Here is a 22,467-nt window from a genome sequence, read left to right as displayed (position 1 = left end):
CCTTATATCGACAGCGCAACAGCAGTGCAGGGATATTAGTCTATAGTATTCCTGCAAACACATTATTGTGTATAGACCGCGAAACACACTGTGTATAGACCGCTTGCTTTCGTTTATTAGTGCTAATTTGTGTCATCTCACGGTGGTTGTTTGGACATTGAATGCTATTAGTACACTCGGTAAGCAAACATTTTAGTAACTGCAAAGAATTAGAGCGAATTGGAATATCAACGCATAGGATGCCGATCGAAGTTCTGTTTTCGTAATCGTAACCAAGTTCATAGACACTCCAAAGTAGAGTTATTATAATACATGAAGTAGGATAATGTCTACATATTTTCTAGTTTCCCTATATATATATATATATATATATATATATATATATATTTTTATTTCGATTCGATTGTAGTACAGAAATAACTTTATTATTGTATCTATTATACACAGGCCTCGGGAATATTTTATTCACCATGTTAGTTTTGACAGCATATTTCCATTATTTACATTCCATATGGTTTTCCTTTTCATTATATTGTTACATTTTATGGAAAAACCTTCAAAATTTCAATGTATTTAATACGTTCATGGTATGTATTGCAAATATACCCCATATTTAACATTAAAAATATTCTAATTAATAGTCCAAATTATTTTCTCCCAAAAGAGATACTTTATATACTGTTGTTACGCTATCAATTGTCAGTGCCTTTTGAAAATATACTCGTGAAATTTCTCGATATAGAACGGTATAAGGCTTCTGAACTTATCTTTTCAATACCTCTGCCAACTGAGATACGATTCGTTTTCCATATTTTCAAATCACAGACACTAAAGCACAAATGTAATTTAACTTTTACAATAGCTATCCAATTTCGACGAAAAATTATTCACATTTACATACAACTTTTGTAGAAATTTTATATATGTAGTTTATCGTGAAAAAAAGATTCCAGTAGTTTTTATAGTATAAGATACTAAATTTACCGTATTTACGTAGATAAGTTCAAAAGTACCAACGCATATTAATTTTGTATTTACTAATCAAAACGATTTTCTCTTTTCCAGCTTTTGCATTCGAACTCGGCAATCTTCTAAAACAACTACTCCATAGTCCAAACTGATTACTTTTTGACATGCGGACCGACTCGATTCTTAACATAAAAATAATCATCATTAATAGATGTAAATCGACGGACCGTCATTCGTAGTCTTTCAAAATAAAAAATGTACTACTTATTAAGATTGGTCGGCTTCTTTTTTATTTATTTTGCTGACGGTTTTATTTTGGACGGTTCGGGTAGCTCATATTCACAATTTAGAAAGTGGGGCGGAGGCACAAATGGTAGTTTAGAATTCGAATTTAAGACAGAACAACCCAACGGTCTGTTACTGTACACCGATGACGGTGGTACTTACGATTTTTTTGAAATCAAATTAGTTGAAGGAGCTTTAAGACTTAGATACAATTTGGGAGGAGGAGCTCAAATAATAACTGTAGGTAGAGATTTAAACGATGGACATTGGCATAAAGTCCATGTACAAAGGCACGAAGACAGAACAATACTCACCGTGGACGGGGTCTCGCAAATGAGAACCTCCAGAGGGAAAGAATTCAATTTCGGTCGGTTTTCTACAAATTCTGACGTATTCGTGGGCGGTATGCCAACGTGGTATAATACCAAATTAACTTTATTAGCATTACCGAGCGTTATTTTCGAACCTAGATTCATCGGGGCGGTCAGAAATTTAATTTATCCAGATTTGGAAGGGGGTAATCCAAGACGACAAGAAACTAGACCTAAAGATAATAGGGTAAGTTCTCAGACTCTTTCCATTTAGACAAACAAACAAAAGAAATTTTTATCTGATAGCTGTACTTGCATGATCATATCTTTGAAGATGTTCCTAACACTTTTGTTGAAAGACTATTAAGAATTTTAAAATTAATGGACCAGTTGTCGAAGACGACCGAAAAAATACATCAGACTACAAATCCTCCTAGATATTCACGACAAATATATTATGTATACATCCAAATATCATAAAAAATTCCATGTAACAAAATAAACTCAAGTCAAGAATGTGAAATAAGAAACTTTATATAGCAAATTTACACATTTACACATTTACAAAAAGGTTTTACTTTCATTCTCATGTATTCCGTCGGATCAAATAGAACGTACGAAAAAAAATCAATTCCTTTACTATTGTATGGGCTGACTGCCTTGTTTTACCTTCAATTTTTGAACTAAACACATCTGATACAATTCACGCGGTCGATTTACAAACACAGTTATTTACAAAGGCTTTGCTTCCATTTGTACTGAAATAGATAATTCGATCTCTTAGAATAGAGTAGGAACGTAATTTCTTATCAAGTTATCAAAAAAATGTATACATTTAATATAACATCAAGATAAAAGTGAAACAAGTTTCACATTACTCAATTTTCAATCATATTATTAACTTATTGCTCATTTATTAACTTATCCCGCTCATTATTCTATTCAGTTTGTGGTGAACTACTAATTAACACCTAACCCTTCTCCCCTTCTCATATTAATTATAATTTTTGCAAATATACTGAAATTGAGGTAAAAATTATCTAAGTAATTGATAGCAGCATATATCCATCTCAACTGAACACACCGGTTACACTACCACTACAACGACACTCACAATTACACTGTCTGAGTTTACCAACAATCTCTGAAGACGATAACTTGGTTTTCGAAACGTGCGTCAGACGGTGTAATTGTGAATTATGGTTTAAACGGTGCGTTCAATATGAATATCACCAGCGGATCCAAAAATTCCAACTTGTCCCTCTCTTTTATTGCCAAAAAGCCAAATAGTATATTTAGATGCAGTCCTAACTTTACTTACTATAAATAATGCATTTTTTAATGATTAATTACTGTTGGCAAACTTTTTAACAAGTTAATAATTTCGTTGGTAGCATATTATCTTATAAGTTACACATTTGGACTTCCCGGTAGTCCAACAAAGTAATAAATCTATTCAAACTATTGGAGAATTGATGCTAAAACTTACACAAAGCAAATAGAAGATTCCTTATCAACAACCTAATTATTTGAAAATATGATTTATGCGATTAAGAAATGTTTCAGCCTGAAATTGAATTTTTTGTATATAGACGAGATTGTGTCTAAATTTAGACGACAATAAATGTGGATAACTTATGAATTGATTATACTTATTTATAATAGAAATCAAATTGTTTCAACATTTGAACGTTGAATGATTTTATGTAAAAATAATGAATCGATAATATATTTATTGATTACAAAAGGATGTTTAATGTTTCGATAAAATTTCGTGTGAGAAATTCTTCTCATACATAAATCTAGTATAATTTAATCATGTAACAATTTGAAAATTTATATCCTTGCTGCGTCTTTATTATGCCTTCATCAGCTTTAGATAGCTTTTTAGAACACAAAGTCGCCACATGGAAAATTTGAAATTTAAAATTGCCCGTCAATCAATTAGTTCATTTAATCATTTTTTTCTGTTTCAGGATAATCCATTTGAATATATACTTTTTTTCTAATTATCACTAACACATAGAAAAACTCTATAATGTATCAACACTATAAACACTATCTGTATATTGAAATCAAGAATTTGACGAATATCGAGAGCACCTTTTTATTAATATAATATCATTTTCGATTTCTTTGGTTGTACTAAATGCTTTGGTCGAAAATAGATAGTTCACACTATATTTACGAAGCGTTCGAACCAGTCTCGCCTTGGTCTTTGTGCCTCCCTAAAAATGACTATTTCTATACGCGATACCGATATTCAGAATGGAGCAATCGGGTAGCACCTATAACGTTCGAGTCAGATCTAGAGTTTCATAATTGTTTATATGAATATACATATAAATTAGATACAAGGGATTCCCCAATCGATAGATAGATATTTCCTAAACTCTTTCCGGTAACACGAAAATTCTTCGATGGTTAGACTGACGATGAACAGAGGTCTCACAGACGTAGACAACCTTATATAGGATTTGCAGACGACAAATTAATAAGAGAAAACACCGCAAGCAAGGAACTAAATCTCAAGATGAATTCAGCTCGAACCGATAGCCAATAGATAGACACAAAACGAATCTAAAATCAGTAGGAATATATATATATATATATATATATATATATATATATATATATATATATATATATATATATATATATATATATATATATATATATATATATATATATATATAAAGCTACAAACTATGATAATATAAGTGTTTTATTAAAATAGTGATGTGTTGACAGAAGATAGACTGATAAAGAATACATAAACTTTAAAATACAGATAGTGTAAATTCGTCGTAGTTGCTTCAAGAAACCTAAACACTCGAGAAACAAATAACCTACTTTAAAACATGAAACACTAGAAAAATTTATATCCTCACATTTACTTTACGTTCACAAGAGGTTTTAAATTATATATAACCGTCCACAATATCATTTCCGTCAATTCATTATAGCAAATTCCCGATTTCATACTAAGATAACTATAATGGGTTTAAACCGTCGACATTTCAGTAAAAACATCATTATTTTGGGTACAACCTTATTGACCAATAATTTTTTTTAAAAACATACATTATATAATGAAGCAAATAGTATTGATTATTAGGACTATATAATAACTTTTGTTTGTTTAGCAAATTACTTATCTACGATTCAATCAAATCAATACAGCACCGTCATGAAGCTAAAAAGATATTTACCTTGCAGCATAAATTATAGAAATTTGTATAGTCATCAACATTCACTTTGGTTAATGACAAATTCTAATCATTACACTAAATAATCTACACCTTCAAATAAACAATTTTAATTCAATTCAATGAATCAATGAAATTAGGCGGCGGCTTCAATGCATCTCAATACATTTTTTCAACAATTTTGTTACTCTACGATAAATTAATTTAAAACCTCTTTATTTCCGCCTTGGTAAATGTGATTCTGTAAAGAGTTAAAGGGCTGATAGAACCCTATTGTTGCAGTGCGACGGTCCCTTGGTAGCAGGGATCGAAGGGGTATGTCTACCTCAGTCCAGGGTGAGTTCACACTCCATAGCCATTTAGAAAAGCTAAAATGAAATATTTTAATCAAAGTAGATTATTTTACCGATTTCTTTATGGGACAATTGATCGGTCTTTTCACTTTTTTATAATAGAAAAATATGCAGAATTGCAGAATACGCGTTTTTCATGAAAAATATTCCTCTCTAATGAAATATCGACAAGGTTGACTGATGGTATAAAAAATAGTTTCTGATAATAGTGTCAAAAAGTAAAAATGATGTGCATTGGTTGAATGTTTTTTAAGATAAAGAAGATTTTACAAATGGTTATATATCTATACATTCGTGACTTGAAACGCATTCGTTTGAATACTTTCAATAAATTGATTTATTTTAGGACATTTATCTCGAACTAACAAAAATAGTCTGGAATCATATCACTTTATTCGACGTTTGTATTCAGACTTGGTGGTGAAAATCCACTTCGTCGTTCACGAGTTATATCGATTCTCAGAATAACGCTTATCAACGCTACTTTTTCGAAAATCAATAAATATCATTCGTTTCATACTATTTGTTTACAAGATAATACTGGACTATAGAAGAATAATTGTACATTTCAAATCGATTATCACTTTTATTTCGTAGGATATATTTGGTATGGTTAAATGATATTAGATGATAGCTTTAACGCATTCTCGCATGGGGAGGTGGAATAATTTTTGAAAAATGTTACCATTCTCTCATTATTATATCAATACAGGTACCTCACCCTCTGGGGACCAAAGATAACATTTATTTAATACTGTGACAATTCTATGTATGACAAAATTTACCTCTCATATCACAAAAAACGTTAAAAATCACATTAAAAAAAGATTAAAATCCGAGCAAAAGTAGTCAGCTAACTGTCCTTATCTCAACGCGACAAAGTTTTTTGGGTAATAATCAATTGTTACAAGATTTAGGTTTTACATGAGCTATTTCTTAGGCCCATGGAAGTATTCGTTTTTTTACATGGTGTTTGTCGAATTCTACTTTCACCTCCATATAGTAATTCATTACAAAATTTAATAAACGGAATTATAGGTTAATTTTGCTGGGGAGTGTTTATCTGATTCTGGAATTCTGAATATTTGAATTTAAGGATATAAATGGGTTAATGAATGATGTATAGAGACCGTTTTAAAATGTTATGATTGAACAAAAGGTATATGGATTGTACCACTCGAAATGCTTTTCGATTATCCCACATCGTGGCTAACCGCAGACATTTTATTCATTAGAACTTCAAATTTCTTTTAGCACTTTTATTCATTGTAAATTCTTTTATAGTTCGACTTTCTTTCGTTTACACGCCCAGAATACGGATTAGAGACAATATTTCACGATAAACCATAATGAGTTCTGAGAAAATTTATAGGTAAAGTTTTTTTTTTGAAATAAACTTTTAGACGTGAGATTTGAAGTCGCAACATTTGCATGTTCGAATAAAAATGAAGAGTTTCGACACCTGCAATTATTTCAAATAAGCGAAAGAGACTTGTAATTAATCCTTTTTGATTACACATCAGTTTAAATGGAATATTTTTGTATGCCTTATCAAATTTTCTCATCGTTTTCCATTTGCATTAGTTTAACAGGTAATTGTTAATCCATCTTATTAATCCAGTTAATTTATTACAAGTCGATAATCCCACTAGTAAAATTCCTTTTTGCATCGGTCCAAGTATCAATAGGAATGGTCGAACTCTGAAATCCCCTGAATGTATTTGGCGTATTTAGGTAAATTCCATACCATGGTATTGGATTTCCGAACTATTATGCATTTCCATTCATTACACTGGCAACACAATAGATCCGATTCCACATACCGAGCATTTCAAAATAAATATATTCTATATGTAAATATCCTAAAAAATGCACATCTACACGATTTTTTCGACAAATTATCCATATATAAGTTGAAATATTCATATCTAAATATTAAGAGCACGATAAAAGGATTTGTAATCAGAAATTAGGAAAAAAAATTGTTGATTAATTATAAAATAATAATCGACAATTAAACACATAGATAACACGAAACTAGTAGATTATTCAAATAGCATGTTTTAAGCCATTTTATGAATTATTGGGAAACTCTCTATGATTATAGGAACGTTTTATCGAGAAACGTGCGTTCGTATTCAATGATCTGTTAATACTTGATTGAAATAGTACACAAAATATGTGGTTTTACTCGTAAGCGATTTCATCTATTGTGAAAAATTAGACACGCCCAGCATTTCCTCGCAAGTATATCGATCTGTCTGTCTCTCATCTTAAAACCTACCGCCGACGTTAGTCAAAGCCGAAATAGGTGTTAAGGTTTTTTTTTATCAATTTGTAGGGTGTAAAGCCATACAAGGATGTAATAAATTTAACTCGAGAAAGGGGATAGAAAACTCTAGGTACTTTTATAATAAAAATATCAAATACCAATTTGAAAATTCTTATATGTGCCAGTAACTAGATATTATGTTGTACTCGCATAAAATAAACCACAAGGGGAATATTTAACGTATATTAAATATTACTACGATAAAACTAACAAATACTGATAAACTGATAAATATATCATTAAAACAAATTTATTTTTTAAACGCAAATTGGAAAATAGCAAATAGAACCGCGGAATAGGTTTCTGTTTTCATCAGATTTTTTTGTTTTCTTAGTGTATAAATACCATCTTGCGATTAAAGATATCGACGCCAATTTTCTTCTATAACATTTTGTCGATTATTGAATATTATAAAAATTTGCTTACACTTATATGTCAATTAATTTGAACATTTATGTGTTAACTAGTTCCGAAATTTGAACCATCTAAACATTAATTAAGGAGTTGCAAAATTATAACTATAACTTTGTAAATAATTCTCTTAGTATCGCCAAGGTAATGGCCATAATATGGTAATTAACTGGAAAATATTCGAGGCAAAGTAAAGAAACCCGTTGATTAAGTGTTATAGCGGCATTTCTCTCGGAAAATTATAAAAGATTTTGGTTCGCTTTTTGATTTATTTATCACCATACTTAATTCAGCGAAAGATAATGGTGAGATCTGATGTCCTTATTTTTCACGCTAATTTTTTTAAACGTAGTATCATATTTACTTTTAAACAAATTTGTCAAAATTTTAGCAGTTCCTGATAAATTTGTTTTAAACAAAAAATATATCACATCAGCACACCGCATCTTATATCCTACAGTGGTGTTAGTTGATAACGGAATCAAATTTGCAACAAGAACAACACATTTATCCATTTATCCATTGACACTACTAATCCAACGGGAGAAATTATTTAATGATGAATAGAATAGTAATTGAAAAAATTATAATAAAGTAATCGTAATTAAAATAAGTAATTTATAGATCTGCTTTCAAAAAACTCTCTTATATTACAGTAGAACGGTAACATCAAACGAGTACATAATGTATTATAAAAAATGTTTAATAATGTAATAAATACACAAAATGCCGAAGAGACGAAATGTTTCAAATTTTATCATAAACAATAGATTCCCATCAGTCCAAGTAACTGAATATGAAATTCAAATGTATCATAAAATATTTTAAATATTGCAATAAATATGTAAAATGCCGCACAGATGAAAGGTTTTAAATAATGTCATAAACTATAAAAATGAAAGAATATTGAAGAGAAGAATTTGCAAAAGGATATTCTCTGTTGTAATAAATGCAGGCATACTAGTTTAGGAAATTCCCATCAGTACCAGTAACGGCAAATTAAATTCAAATGTATCATAAAATATTTTGAATATTGCAATAAATACGTAAAATACCGCACAGATGAAAGATTTTAAATATAGTTATAAACAACTAAAAAAACGGAAAAATACAATGGTACGAGTATATCGTTACCAGCAGGTACTAACAATGGTTTATGAAGGCATCTGGGATGAAAACCCACAAGTAATTCCCCGAATATCTAATTCAGCATAAGCAAACTTACAATAGTAAATCAACTACAATTTTAAATAATATTTGACGGTTAGGAGGATACTTAAGTATTATTTTGGTTTTACTAATAATAAAAATTAAGTTCCACTTTTATTCTTTCAATTAGTGCAGTTGTAGAAAAAGTATAATGTGCAATATGTGGGAAAAGTAATTTTCCCACTCGTTTGTTTGCGGCGCTCGCCCTTGAGGCTCGTACAACAAAATTTCAATTTTGATATTTATGATGTAGGTTCTCGTATCTATGATTACATATGACTTTATACATAAGCACATATCAGCAAAATTTACTACCTTTTTGAAAAAATTGATATTTCTTTTCCAAACATTTTTTTCATTTATAGATGTTCTTTATGGAATCACATATTTAGATGCAAAAACAAAACTTTGATTTTGAAAATAGACATATTTAGATCGTATCTGCTTCTGATGAATAATTTATAATACAGGATTAGTTTTAATCTATTTCGGAAATCAGTACATCGAAATTAACGTATCGTTGTTGCCGTTTTAAGCCGTGGAAAATAGTTTGCCGAAGCCTCTAATTAATAATATACACCAAAATTATCGACAATTTGTCGTTACTTTTGGAAGCGAGTTGCTTGGTAACAACCTAATTTCGTGAGGTCTTTGATAAATAAAAACTACTATTGTAGAATTTTTATATTCCGTCATTAATATGAAATATTAAAAGAAACTGCGCGGAGTAATTTGTTGCCCTAAGAAGAAAATTATTTTATTTACATCACGCCGATAACTGAATATATAATAAAAAAAATTACAATAATAAAAATCAGATATATACGTTTTAATAACTAGATAGAAATTCGTATCAATGTTTTCTCTTAATTTTTTCCTACCGTATGCATTCAATCTACCGAGATAAGAATGTTAATTATAACGTATAAAAGGTAGAAGTACATCTGTAATTGAAATCGCAAATGTAGAAGCGGCGAGATTTTGTCTACGTACGTCTCTAATTACAAAGGGACATGACATTTTGAATTAGCTTCACGACGTCATGACTATACTGAATGCTAATTGGATTTAGGACCCATCCTTTGCCAGTCTAGTTTTGAATAAATTCTGTTTGGAGACACTAGATATGTCAGAAATACGTTCAAGATGGTGCGATGAAATAACAGAAGAAATAAAATGTTATAATTTGATTTGGAGGCGTATTATAGAATACTTACTGATCTATTTTTCAAAATAATTTATAAAAAAAGTTCACTTTCGTATATTGTAATGAAAATTATTATGATATTATTTGTATTATGGAGCTTTTTCAGCGTAGAAGTACTAAAAAGTTTCAATTTCTTATTATACCGTATTTTTTATATTTTTCATATTTTTTCTAAGTTAAACCCTTTTAAATATAAACAATACTTTTATTTTCATTTTGACATTGTTTTTAGTATTGGCAAGTGACGTGTGTTAGGTACTGTTAAGATTTCAGTTCATAGTGGCGAATGCAATAAATGTGAAAATTTAGTGAATAACTCCCTGAAAATATCAATAACTCAATAAATCGCTATATTTTCTAAGGTTAACACGCAACGCTGATCGTCACGATAAAATTTACCACTCACACCAATAAAACTACGGGTATGATTCGTGCTCAGGTATTTGAAATAGTGTCAGAAATTTTACAATAATTCATTATTGAATTGTAACAATCTTGATATATATTTTTTGATTTATATTTTCCGTTCGGTTACCATAAACCATTAACACTTTACTATATCAAAATTCTGAAAATACTTATTTTCAATATAGAATTTAAGCAAACTCGATTAAAATAACTAAATAAAAAATTCCGATAGAATTGAATCTAGAAAAACATATTTGGTAATAAATTATCGAATTTGCTCATTTTACCCCCTTGTAATATAACAGGAATATTGCAAAATACATCAAAGCCAAATTTTACAAACTAGCGATGTTTCTGAATTAGAAACATTCCGTATGGTGTTGATTGTATTTAGTGTATTTGATAGTATATATGGACTCGCTTTGAAAAATAGTTTCCGTACTGACTCGAAGGTATATATGTACTTAAAAACAATCTGAGAAATAAAGCAAGCGTTGTATATAAATTCAAGTTCCCTTCGAAACTTAACGTTCTGCTTGCGGTGTTTAAAATTATTGCGAAACTTAAGCGGTTCCTATCCAGTGGAATGAAATGAACTGTCCGTGAAAATATATAATCTCGACAAAGTTCTCAGTGTACATTATACGCTAGTTTTATTCTAGCAAATTCTTTTTCTTTCGCGTAATAACAAAATATAAAATCTAGAATAAAACCGAACTGTTTTGTTGCTAATGGAAATAATATAATAAATAGGTACGTAGAAAATACAGATACTAATTCGAATTATGAAGATTTAAAAATATTTTATTATTCCAAGTCTCTGTAAGAACGATCTAATTTCCAGTCAACAAGAAAACTTTGCGGCATTCTCTTACGTTTTTAATACCGAAAAAGAGAAAAACGTTTGAACTGCGCATCGTAAAATTCTTTAGGAAGTTAGAGTAAACTTGAATCAATTTATAAAAATTTTCTTCGTTCTTTCTAGGTCCTTCGAGGAAATAGCTCTAGTGACGCTTGTGAAACTCGAGATCCTTGCCAACATGGTGGTATTTGCATTTCAACTGACAGCGGCCCAATTTGCGAATGCCGGAATCATGATTACGAAGGAGAATATTGTGAAAAGGGTAAGTATATTGCTGTGTATATATTTATATTTTCTTCTAGTAATACGGTTCAGTAAATTTTTGCCGTTTCTATGAAAATTTGCGGCAATTTTTATCAGAGAATGTAAATGATAATACAGTATATACAAAAAATAATTTACGAGTATTATATTCTTTGATTCAATTGACAATTGTATGAACAAGAACATAGAATGTTTTAAGTATTGGTTAATTGGAATTTAGCTATATTTTCTTTGAATTAATATATAAATTTCAAAAACAATATTTTGAAGCCTCCTTGTAGAAAAGAAAAGAAAGAATTTGCAAAGGAATATCGTCTGTTGTAATAAATACTAGTTTTGGAAATTCCCATCAGTCCAAGTAACTGAATTCAACTAAATTCAAATGTATCATAAAATATTTCAAATGTTGCAATAAATACGTAAAATGCCGCACAGATGAAAGGTTTTAAATATAGTTATAAACAACTAAATAAACGGAAAAATACAATGGTACAAGTATATCGTTACCAGCAGGTACTAGCAATGGTTTATGAAGGCATCTGGGATGAAAACCCACAATTTCGCATCAGATTTTTTATAAAATTCCCCGAACATAATAATATAATGATACAAGCAAACTTACAACGGTAAATCACAATCAGATTGCCTATATGTGTATCCTAATAATTCGTAAACTAATAAATGAAAACAAATATAGTACTTTGCAATTTGCTCGAACTAAATGGTAAATGGATGAAAGTTATTAACAAAAACTATATTGGAAATACTGAAAATTATCTACCTGTAACCCGGCACGGTTTTTTATTTTCTACACGTTGATAATTTGAAATCCTTCTCTGTATATAATAAATTAAAACCCGCTCGGTATTTATATTAAATTGAATAATGTGATAAAACATCTAAACGGGAACACAGGCAATGGAAAAAAAGCTTGTATCTGCCTTTTTTCCCTCTTCTAATTTGATTACTTTTTTCACAGATTGTGTAAAATGGCCACATTTCTCGATACAAATGGTGGGAATTTTTCTTTTTCGAGCCTTGATAATGTCTGGGAATGCGAAGAAAAGATTTGTTTATGCCATTGTTTGTGCTCCACTCGAAATAAATTCGGAATTTGTGTCAAAAGATTTAAGCACGAAAAGGGCGATGCAAATAAACAGTTGGACAACCACGTTGTTTCAATTTAAAATCGCGCACCAAACACCATAGACATTGATGAAAAATTTCCATCTCAAATTGAATTCAATCAAAAGATTTTATATTTTAAAAGTAATATGAAAATTAATTTGTTTAGGATTGTTGGTGGAAATGTGAATCAATAGCCAAATTAGAATAGTCGGCAATGGTCGAAGTTCCGATAAACAATTATCAAATCTGTAGTCTGAAAACTAAGATAAAGGACAATTTATTTCTGTTCGGATCACTGTAAAATAATTAATTGAATTCCTTAATACGATTTAATACATGTTAACCGTAGATTGTCCTAATTTACTTAAAAGCCCAGATATTTGACTCACGCAAGTAAGGAACCCTTATCAATAAAATTTACCCCATCTTCGTTTCCATTGCACTAATTGCCCAAATTCATTCAATTATGATAAAAGAGAGGATGATACCCCAGCCAGGCAGTCGGATAGCCAAGATCACCCCTTAGGGGTAGTGATATTATCCCAATTTGCGGAAAGTAGGGCGCGAAGGAGACACAAACTCCACCGGGTCCAATAATCTAATAGAGTTACATATATAAATAGCTGTATTCATCATTTATTCGGTTATCGCGATGTCTTCTCTATATATATATATATATATATATATATATATATATATATAAAATGGAATATTTAGGTCATTGGTTTTTACAAAATAATAAACAAAAAGTGAAAAATATGGAAGCATTCTCGATTTTTACATATCAATATCAATACATCAAATATTACTTATTACTCCAATTGTAACCCTCCATAAGAAACATCGCTTTTTATAAAAAAATACTAAAACAATATTTAAAAACTGAACTTAGATCAATGCAATCCTTTTGAAACTATCCACGTTTGTTCTAAATGACGAAAGCACTATTAATTGAAAGGACTATCTAATAGGCAATCTACCCTATTGACATATCGTGTATTGAGGTTACATCAAAAATGATGGAAGGCGTTGCGTTTGATAAATGGACGGGATATTGGATTAACCGATAGGTATATGACGTTAGTTCTCCTATTAATATGATGAATTTTCTCTAGAAAGTCTAGTTGTTCGTTTCTGGAGTAATGTTCGTTAAAGAAACGCAACAATTTTTGTTACTGGGATACGTAACTGTTAACGTATCATCCTATATATTATTTTTTATTTTCAATAAAATATAAGGCTGATATAAACTGAATGAAATCTTGAATGAGGATATAGAGCATGTTAAATACGACATAAGTTAATAAAGCATTTTGTATTTGAAAAAATAAGTTTGTTTCAATTTGAAAAAATACACAATATTTGCATGATAATACAAACGCATACACATACACACATATATACATATTCATAATATCTACGTGAACAATTTGAAAATAGACGTTACAAGAGTGGTTGTTACGCCGATTATTTAGATATTAATATAATTATATCTTTAACACGGAGAAAAGGTAGATTTATAGGAGTGAATGGTAACGCAAACTTGGTGGAAATTTTTATATAATTTCCAATATTTGCTAAAAAATATCTTTTTTATCTCGAATTAGCTTTCGGTAAACGCCACTGATTCCGTTCAATTCAATTTCTCTAAAATTCAGAAAAAAAAATGAGAGCAAACATTATAATTTAAATTATATTCAAACAAGTTGAGTTGGAGAAGCAGACGTTTAATTTGCTCCGCTAATTACTAGTGACCTCTTATGAAAATCAGACAAAAGGTATAGGAACTTTTCAAATACATTCCCCTCTCGTTGCTATGTACTAAACAGAGCTTTGTTCCTTCGAAATTCTCTATTCACTGGCCTCGCTCTGTTTCTGAAAGAGATCAGGTTCGCACTGACGCATTTTAAAAATTATAAAAACAATAGAAAAAACCCATACGAGATACATTATCTATTTTAAACGGAAATACTAGAGTCTAATTAGACAAAAGTATTATTTTGAAATGTTAATATTGAATTTCTTAGTATTCTTATACTTTATTTACAAGAATAAAACTTCTATTGTTCCTAATTTAGACATAACAAAAGCAGTACTTCTCAATTTAGCAAAATAATATTTTTCAATAATCTATATTTTATAAATCAAATGAAATTAAAGAAAAAAAAATTAGTTGTTCGTATGCCAACCGGTTGCGTTTTGAACTACAAACAAACATTGACGTGAAAGATTTTTCGTGAAATAGAACAAAGAAAATAAAACACCTCAAAGCCTGTCGTGTTCAACAAGGTTTATCTTTGAAGTAAAGCTTTTTTCTTTTAGGAAAAGTTGAAGAATTTAGAAAAAAAAAGCAATCATTCAAAATGTGTTTTTATGTTTAAAGATAAAGAAAATATTTTTCGACAGCTTTCAACATTCTATACGAAATTTATTTCGCTTGTTAGGAGGTTGTCGGGAATTTATATACATATTTAGAAATTGAAGTCTTTTCGAAAAACTAAATGTATATGAACCAGTATAATATAGGGAAACAATCAATTGTTTCTGTTACAGATAAAGCCCCATCCGAAGCTGTTTTCCGTGGAACTGAATTTCTCTCGTACGACTTAAGTCAGACTGGAGGTGAACCTATTGTTAGTGCTCAAGATTCCGTAACGTTCTACTTCAAAACGCGACAACCCAGTGGATTACTATTTTATACCGGTAACCGTACAATTTTATCCGACTCAAATATATTATAAAATACTCGATATAGTCTGATAGATAAATCTCCTCCTCCTCGAGATATTTCTTTTAAAACGAACTTTAATAAATATTTTCAAGTGTCAATCGGTATTTGAATCTTGTATACAATTCTAATTTCCATAACATTTGTTATAGGCGATGGAAACGATTATTTGAACGTCGCTATTAAAGATGGAATTCTAAGTTTAACGATGGGGCTTTCGAACGGCAAACAGGAAATGCAGATCAAACCTAACAAAGTGCGTTTCGATGACAATCAATGGCACAAAGTGAGCATACACAGAAGAATTCAAGAAGTAAGTGAAATTAGATTTAATTATAAATTACGTCCATAGAAAAATCTCATCGAAGGAAAATGCAGAAATAAACTAAACAAAATAATACATAATATTTTTTGTTTCAGATATCAGCCATAACCGCTTTCTGCAGGGTAAGTATCTAGGTATTATTTTCATACTATAAACAATTATTTTTCTACAAAAATTGATGATATTAACTCGCTACTTCAGAGCAACAGTGGGACATCTACAAAACATGCGGCTTTACGTAACCTAACCATGTCTCAGCAAATAAAATATATTATTAGCCTATTTGGGACTAACTGTGTACTGATAATAAATAAATAAAATAATGTAGTCGTTGATACAAAAATTATATTATTTTTATTTCTATTTACAACACTTATTTTCTCAAATTGAATATAAAATAGTATTATTATAATTATGTCTTGTTCTTTGTCTTTTTCGACGTTTCTGTCTTCTTGGAGGTCTTAACAAAGATTCACTAGGAATGAAAATGGACCCACTTTTCAAAATTCTCTTTAAATACAAGAATGAATATTGTCTGCTTCATTTTCTGTGTTTCAATTTGCATGATTTAAATACAAAATACGAGTAAGTACATAGCAATATTCTTATTTTGTGACACGGTATTATTAAGGTAAAATATCAAATCAAACGAAGATATCGCACTGTTGCTTTGAGATAGCGATATAGATATCGACAGGTCCTTCATGTCCATTTCCATTTTTTTTCCTCCCACCATTTGTATGTACAGTTTTACTTCTCCCTCGCCCTCGCAAACATTATTTAAAACAAACATATTAATTAGTTATTAACGGGATGATTAATCCAAAGTAGAAAATAAAAAAAACATAAGATTAATTTCATTGCTAGTAAAATATCTAATGAGTACGTAGAACAAGAAATGTTATATTTTATATCTTCAACAGTCGCGTGATCCCATTAGGAACGTCCAAACGCTTAAAATTTTGTAAAGCTGCTTAAAAGTTTTATCCCTTTGTTACTTTAAACAATTTATAACATTTAACTGCCGGCCGCGAATTATAAAACGAAATGAATAGAAATAGACGTTAAGCCGATTAAAGTTGTGTTTCATCCCAAAGCGGTCAGATTATTTTGTTTGCATACATAGATTGGATCAAGTTGACTAACATAATTTATAACTTGTAATTTACCTTGTAATCGAAAAACAGAAAAAAAAATGTATCATTTAATTTGTTACAGTTATCAGCGGTAATAGACGGTGTTTATGCTGATCATTCTCATATAGCGGGGAAATTCACCATGTTGTCCTCAAGTCGATTATACGTTGGTGGTAGCATAAATACTAGAGCGCTTCCTGGTGCCAGAGTTCATAATAACTTTGTTGGTTGTATGAGAAAAGTAAGTTTTAGCATTTTTTCCACGTATAACTTTCATTTTTAACGATAAAAATTCTATATAAACTCATTTTTTTATATAGCTAATTTATAAGTACTACGGTATTTTATAAAGCATCAATCCAGTATGCGTTTCGAACTTTTTCCGTGTGCTCTGTAATTTTTTTTGTTGTTATAGTTCTGAATCTTACTTGACCACTACCTGTATATAAGAGATATTTCTCGAAGCGATACGATGTACTGAAAATGATTCACTTAAAATCAAACTTTTAGGCGATGCTCTCGTAATATTCGTTCTACTTGGATGATTTCAATTTTAATAAACCCTTACAAAGACCCACAATCCTCCATTATTAAATTCAAATCTCCACTTCCCCTTCGAATTTTAAGAGGACAATTCTCCATAAAATATGACTAAATGTTATTGCCCGTAAACGTCTTGACTACATCGACAACCCTTCAACTTGCCTGACCTAATTCTCGCTTTTTTCACCGTTGTCTCGTACAGTTGTTATAACCAGAAAAACTCGTTTGGATTTAATACTGACCTTTTTGGGTAATAAGCACTTTACTAGAATGTTTCACTAAACTCGAGTATGATATTTCTAACTTATATGATATGAAAAATTTTCTAAACTGAAATTTTCGTGACGGAAAAACTTAAGAAGAAGAACCTTGCAACCGTGTCATGATTTTAATTATGTCATCACACGTATAAACATAGTTGTAGATGTCGAGAGATACTAATAGAACATAGAACAATTTGAACACGACGGATACCAAAAAAAAAAAACGATTATATCTAATAGAAATAGTATGATGCATTCTATTTCATAATGATAATATAAAAATCCACTACTGAACATTAGAAGGAATCATCATAAAATATTTGATTTCAATTTCAAAATTCATTTCTCTCGTCCCGATATATCCCTTAAACCAGAAATAAATGAACTGGATTCTAACACGTATTTCCTATTATAATTTTCAGGTAGAGTTCGTAGCCGACACATTGAGGCTAAACCTTCTGGAATTGGGCAGGTCGGGCAGCCATCTCATACAAGTAGTAGGAAGACTGGACTACAAATGTCCGGAGGGCGAAACTCACGACCCTGTCACGTTCACCACCAAGGAATCGCATCTGGTAATATATACGATTGTTTATATTGTGTATTATGTACGTACGTAATAGAAATTCTTCGGCTAATTGACTTTATCAATTATAGCTAATAATGAAAATTCAACATGTTGGACTTTACTATTAAGTTAGATTCAATAATTTTTTATTGTAGTATGTTTATTCATATCATAAATTTTTCGATAATGGAGATACTGTTTAATGTTTAAAACAACGGATATTATCTGTCATTACCACCCTGTACATATAAGTAGGTGCATTATGTGACATCGTTACTTTGCGGTAATCCATATCTTATTTACAAATTTCAATCAAATCTCATTTTCCATGCAATGTATGTAAAGTATATATATATATATATCGTATAGATGACGAAGAAAATCGATTCCAACCACACGAAAATTCGTGGAAATCTAAAAGTAAATCGAATCAACCATAATAGACGGTAAGACATTTTTTAACGGTTTTCGTCTGGAATTTATTTCATAATAGAATTGAATTATGAAAGAATTAGGTTATTTTAAGATAACATAGTGTTCTTAATAAAAAATCGTACTTCACTAAAAAACTTTGCTTTAAGGTAACAATTTAATCTTCATGTTTCAAGTACATAAAAGAAAAAAGAATAGAATTTTATAAAAAATGATCGAAAGCTTGAACAATAAATTTTCTTGGACAGCTGTATCTAATTTTTCTACGACGGACAATCCACAATAGAGCCCAAATTTAACACCTTTAAAACTAGTTTAAGCAGCTACTGTAAACTTAAAATATACTGTTAAACCCTGTACATCCTTTAAATGAGCATCAATATACAAGTTTTATTTGCATAAATGTCATTGAATTGACAAATTATGTTGTATCGAAGTTCAATTCAACCTGCATAAATTTCATTTTTCGTAAAAACGGTCCGTTTCAAAGCTTCATTTTTTTTTTCTAAATTTTTCCTCAAAGTAATGTATATAAGTAGATACAAATTAACTCTATAACGAAGATTCCAACGAAAATGTAAATCAGATTCACTCCTCTTTTAATTAGATGATACTTAAGAGAAAATTTTCAATTCGCCAGCAGAGCTTCAATTTTCAATAAAAAAAATATAAGAAAATTCACACAACGGTCACGTTTGAACTTCGTATCGATTCAGAACGTGCCATCTAATGCCGCAACACAATTTACAGTATACATAAATAAAAAATAAAACACCACTACAAGGAGTCGTATACAAGCTGACTAATGCATTTTTTTTGTTTTTTAATTGTGAAAATACCTGAATTATTTCGGGATTTATTCCAGTTCCATGTAATGTATAAATCGCTTAATTTGTGTAATAATGTTGCAAGGCGACAAATAAATTGATTGAAAAAACTAATAACAGGAGTGGAAATAAAAACCTTGAAGATGGTTTAATAAATCTACAAAAACGTGGAAGTTATAAAAATATCTCAAATAAAAATGTTGAGAGAATACAATTTATCATATTCAAAAATGCTGGAAAATAAGTAGCGAACAACTGAAATAAGTGAATGTGACGTTTCATTTTAGAATATTTCCTAGCATCTACATTCTTCTCATTTTTATATATATATATATCTAGATACTGCCCCCATGGAACGCGAAAAAGTCCGGCAATATTTCATTCAAGTTTCGCACGAACGAAGCCAACGGATTGATACTTTTCAACGGGGGCATACGACCGCCCAGGGTAAGTTTCCTCAAATTATATTATATCTAAATCCTTTTTACTTTTATGCTCAAATTCTAACAACAATATATAATATTCTACAATGTCTTGACAAAATTAAAAAAAAAAAAAAAATGTTAATCGATTAAACTCGTGTCGTGGTTTTCGTTTTTCCATGACCTAACTTGAAACCACTTAAAACGTACCGCGCTTGATTATCCCGGAAATTCAATGTGCGACTAACAAATAAACAAGAAACATCAGATATGATTGATTATTTTTAGTTAAATGTATGTACGAAGGACATATTTGGAGGTAACTTCAAAATAAGATTGATAGCGATAGAATATTAGTTTTAGAGTTTTCTCCTTTCTAAACACGATCCTCTATATTAAGATTATTATACTCAGCAATGATTATACTGATATAAAGCTTCATCTAAACATCGATATTATATCCACTATCCTACGCGCACCCGCCATAAATTTAAAAATACTTTCATATCCCGTAAATGTTTACATTCTTGCTAAAACATTATTTAATTCTAAATTTAAATTCAATTTTATATTTTCGAAAAGATATTTTCGTAGGGAACTAGAAAATTCAAAGTGTTGAAATTAGATTCTTGATTCTACCCTCTAGAATAAAAAAAAAAAAAATTTATTCAATTTCAGGTTGATTTATTTGCTATTGAAATCTACAACGGTCACATTTACGTTCACATTGATCTCGGATCCGGTCCGTCGAAGCAAAGAGGATCGCGAAGAAGGATTGACGATGGAAATTGGCACGAATTTACTTTTAGACGGACCGGAAGGGATTCTAGGATAACGGTCGATGGCCTCCACACCGACTTCAAGACCCTCGGTAAGTGCTTGATAATTGGCTAAACTAGATATTGCAATACGGAAAAAAAAAACGTCCACTAAACCCTTTTTCGTTACACCCAATAATTAGCAATCACGTTACGATAATTATAACTAATTTCGTTACATATATACGGAATATTGATTACGTCGCGCGCATATAAATATATCATTTTAAATAATTTCATTTTATTAGTTTAGTTCTTGTTTTGAAGACTCGATAAGGAAACCGAAATAATCCGCTCCGTATTCAAATTTGAAAAACTCCCGTTCCAAATATAACGTCGACTTTCTGCATTTCCTTACAAATTTAATTTTGTAAACTAATGTTTGATATTTTCGTTCTGAATAATAAAAATATGTCACCTTTTACAGAATTGACTTTTAATATTGTAAAAATGGAATGGAAACTAAGAAAACTCATACTAATTTTTATATTATTTATCTATTTTTTCACCACTTGGAATTTCGACATTAGTTGATTATTCGCTGTTTTCCAGAAGGATCATCGAGTTTGGAGTTGGACGGGAATATGTATGTTGGCGGCCTTGGACCACCTTTCTCCGAAATTCCAATTCCCGCTGGGCTCTGGACGGCGGTCCTTCAACAAGGATTTGTAGGATGTTTCAAGGACCTCATTATGAACAATGAACCCGTGGACGTCGCAAGTTTTGCGAGAGAACAAGATTCCGGTAAGTGTTTGCAATAAATTTTTTTCTTCATTCAAAATTTATCAAGAAAATCAACTCAGATTTTTCAAAAATATACAAAAGGTAAAGTGTACGAATCTTATCTATACGTCGAAAACAATATTAAATAAATATTCATGGTTATTGAAATTACTAAAAACTTGAAACTTTTACGATAATACCAATTTTTTTTAGGAAATTAGAAAGATTACAATGTATTTTTTTTTATTTTAAGGACATTTAGCATTTTAAACGTTCATTTAGTACGGATTAATTATTCAAGTTATCTCATTCAAACGAATCTGACGTTCCAAAGTTTTCTATCAAAAACTTTCCGAAAGTGAGAAACTCACATTAAAAATTTCACGATAAAATTTGAAATGTTTCTATCCAATTTAATTGTGAACTTGAGGAAAATTTTTGTTGGGATATATATATATATATATATACAGTATGATTCAATAAAAGTCACTAACATTCGAAAAAATTTTGAGAATAAAATCAGCAAAGGACGCTTTGAAACAATTGTTATTTATACAAAATAAACTTTCTTGAGAAACTTTTCATAAATTCCGCTATGAAAATAAATGAAGGAGAGATTAATAAATAAATGAAAGAAACGAAGAACAACTGCTAGCACCTGTTTATTTTCAAAATCATAACAATAACCATGCCCTGCGTACACTTATGTCATAGTCATATTATTGATTTAAATT

General features: G+C 30.1%; 2 protein-coding genes across 4 annotated transcripts in view; one reads left to right on the top strand and one right to left on the bottom strand.

Annotated features, from left to right (window-relative positions):
- The window catches only part of LOC130445421 (uncharacterized), a 38,976-nt gene that overhangs the window by 8,763 nt on the left and 7,746 nt on the right, over positions 1–22,467 (bottom strand). The gene's annotated exons all lie outside the window — the stretch shown is intronic.
- The window catches only part of LOC130445420 (neurexin-1), a 29,881-nt gene continuing 7,431 nt past the window's right edge, over positions 18–22,467 (top strand). The window contains exons 1-12 of one of the 2 annotated variants that reach the window (XM_056781023.1): positions 38–179; positions 1,066–1,812; positions 5,057–5,110; positions 11,680–11,818; positions 15,502–15,651; positions 15,829–15,989; positions 16,097–16,123; positions 17,220–17,378; positions 18,366–18,518; positions 20,110–20,217; positions 20,871–21,063; positions 21,563–21,754. In XM_056781023.1, coding sequence (XP_056637001.1) covers positions 1,225–1,812; positions 5,057–5,110; positions 11,680–11,818; positions 15,502–15,651; positions 15,829–15,989; positions 16,097–16,123; positions 17,220–17,378; positions 18,366–18,518; positions 20,110–20,217; positions 20,871–21,063; positions 21,563–21,754 — 1,924 coding nt within the window. In that variant the 5' untranslated portion in view covers positions 38–179; positions 1,066–1,224. Of the gene's footprint in view, positions 180–1,065; positions 1,813–5,056; positions 5,111–11,679; positions 11,819–15,501; positions 15,652–15,828; positions 15,990–16,096; positions 16,124–17,219; positions 17,379–18,365; positions 18,519–20,109; positions 20,218–20,870; positions 21,064–21,562; positions 21,755–22,467 lie in introns of both variants that reach the window. The other variant, XM_056781024.1, reaches the window with a different exon arrangement.

The sequence above is a fragment of the Diorhabda sublineata genome, chromosome 6, assembly GCF_026230105.1.
Source record: "Diorhabda sublineata isolate icDioSubl1.1 chromosome 6, icDioSubl1.1, whole genome shotgun sequence".
Classification (NCBI taxonomy): Eukaryota; Metazoa; Arthropoda; class Insecta; order Coleoptera; family Chrysomelidae; genus Diorhabda; species Diorhabda sublineata.
This window is presented reverse-complemented; position numbering and strand designations above follow the sequence as displayed.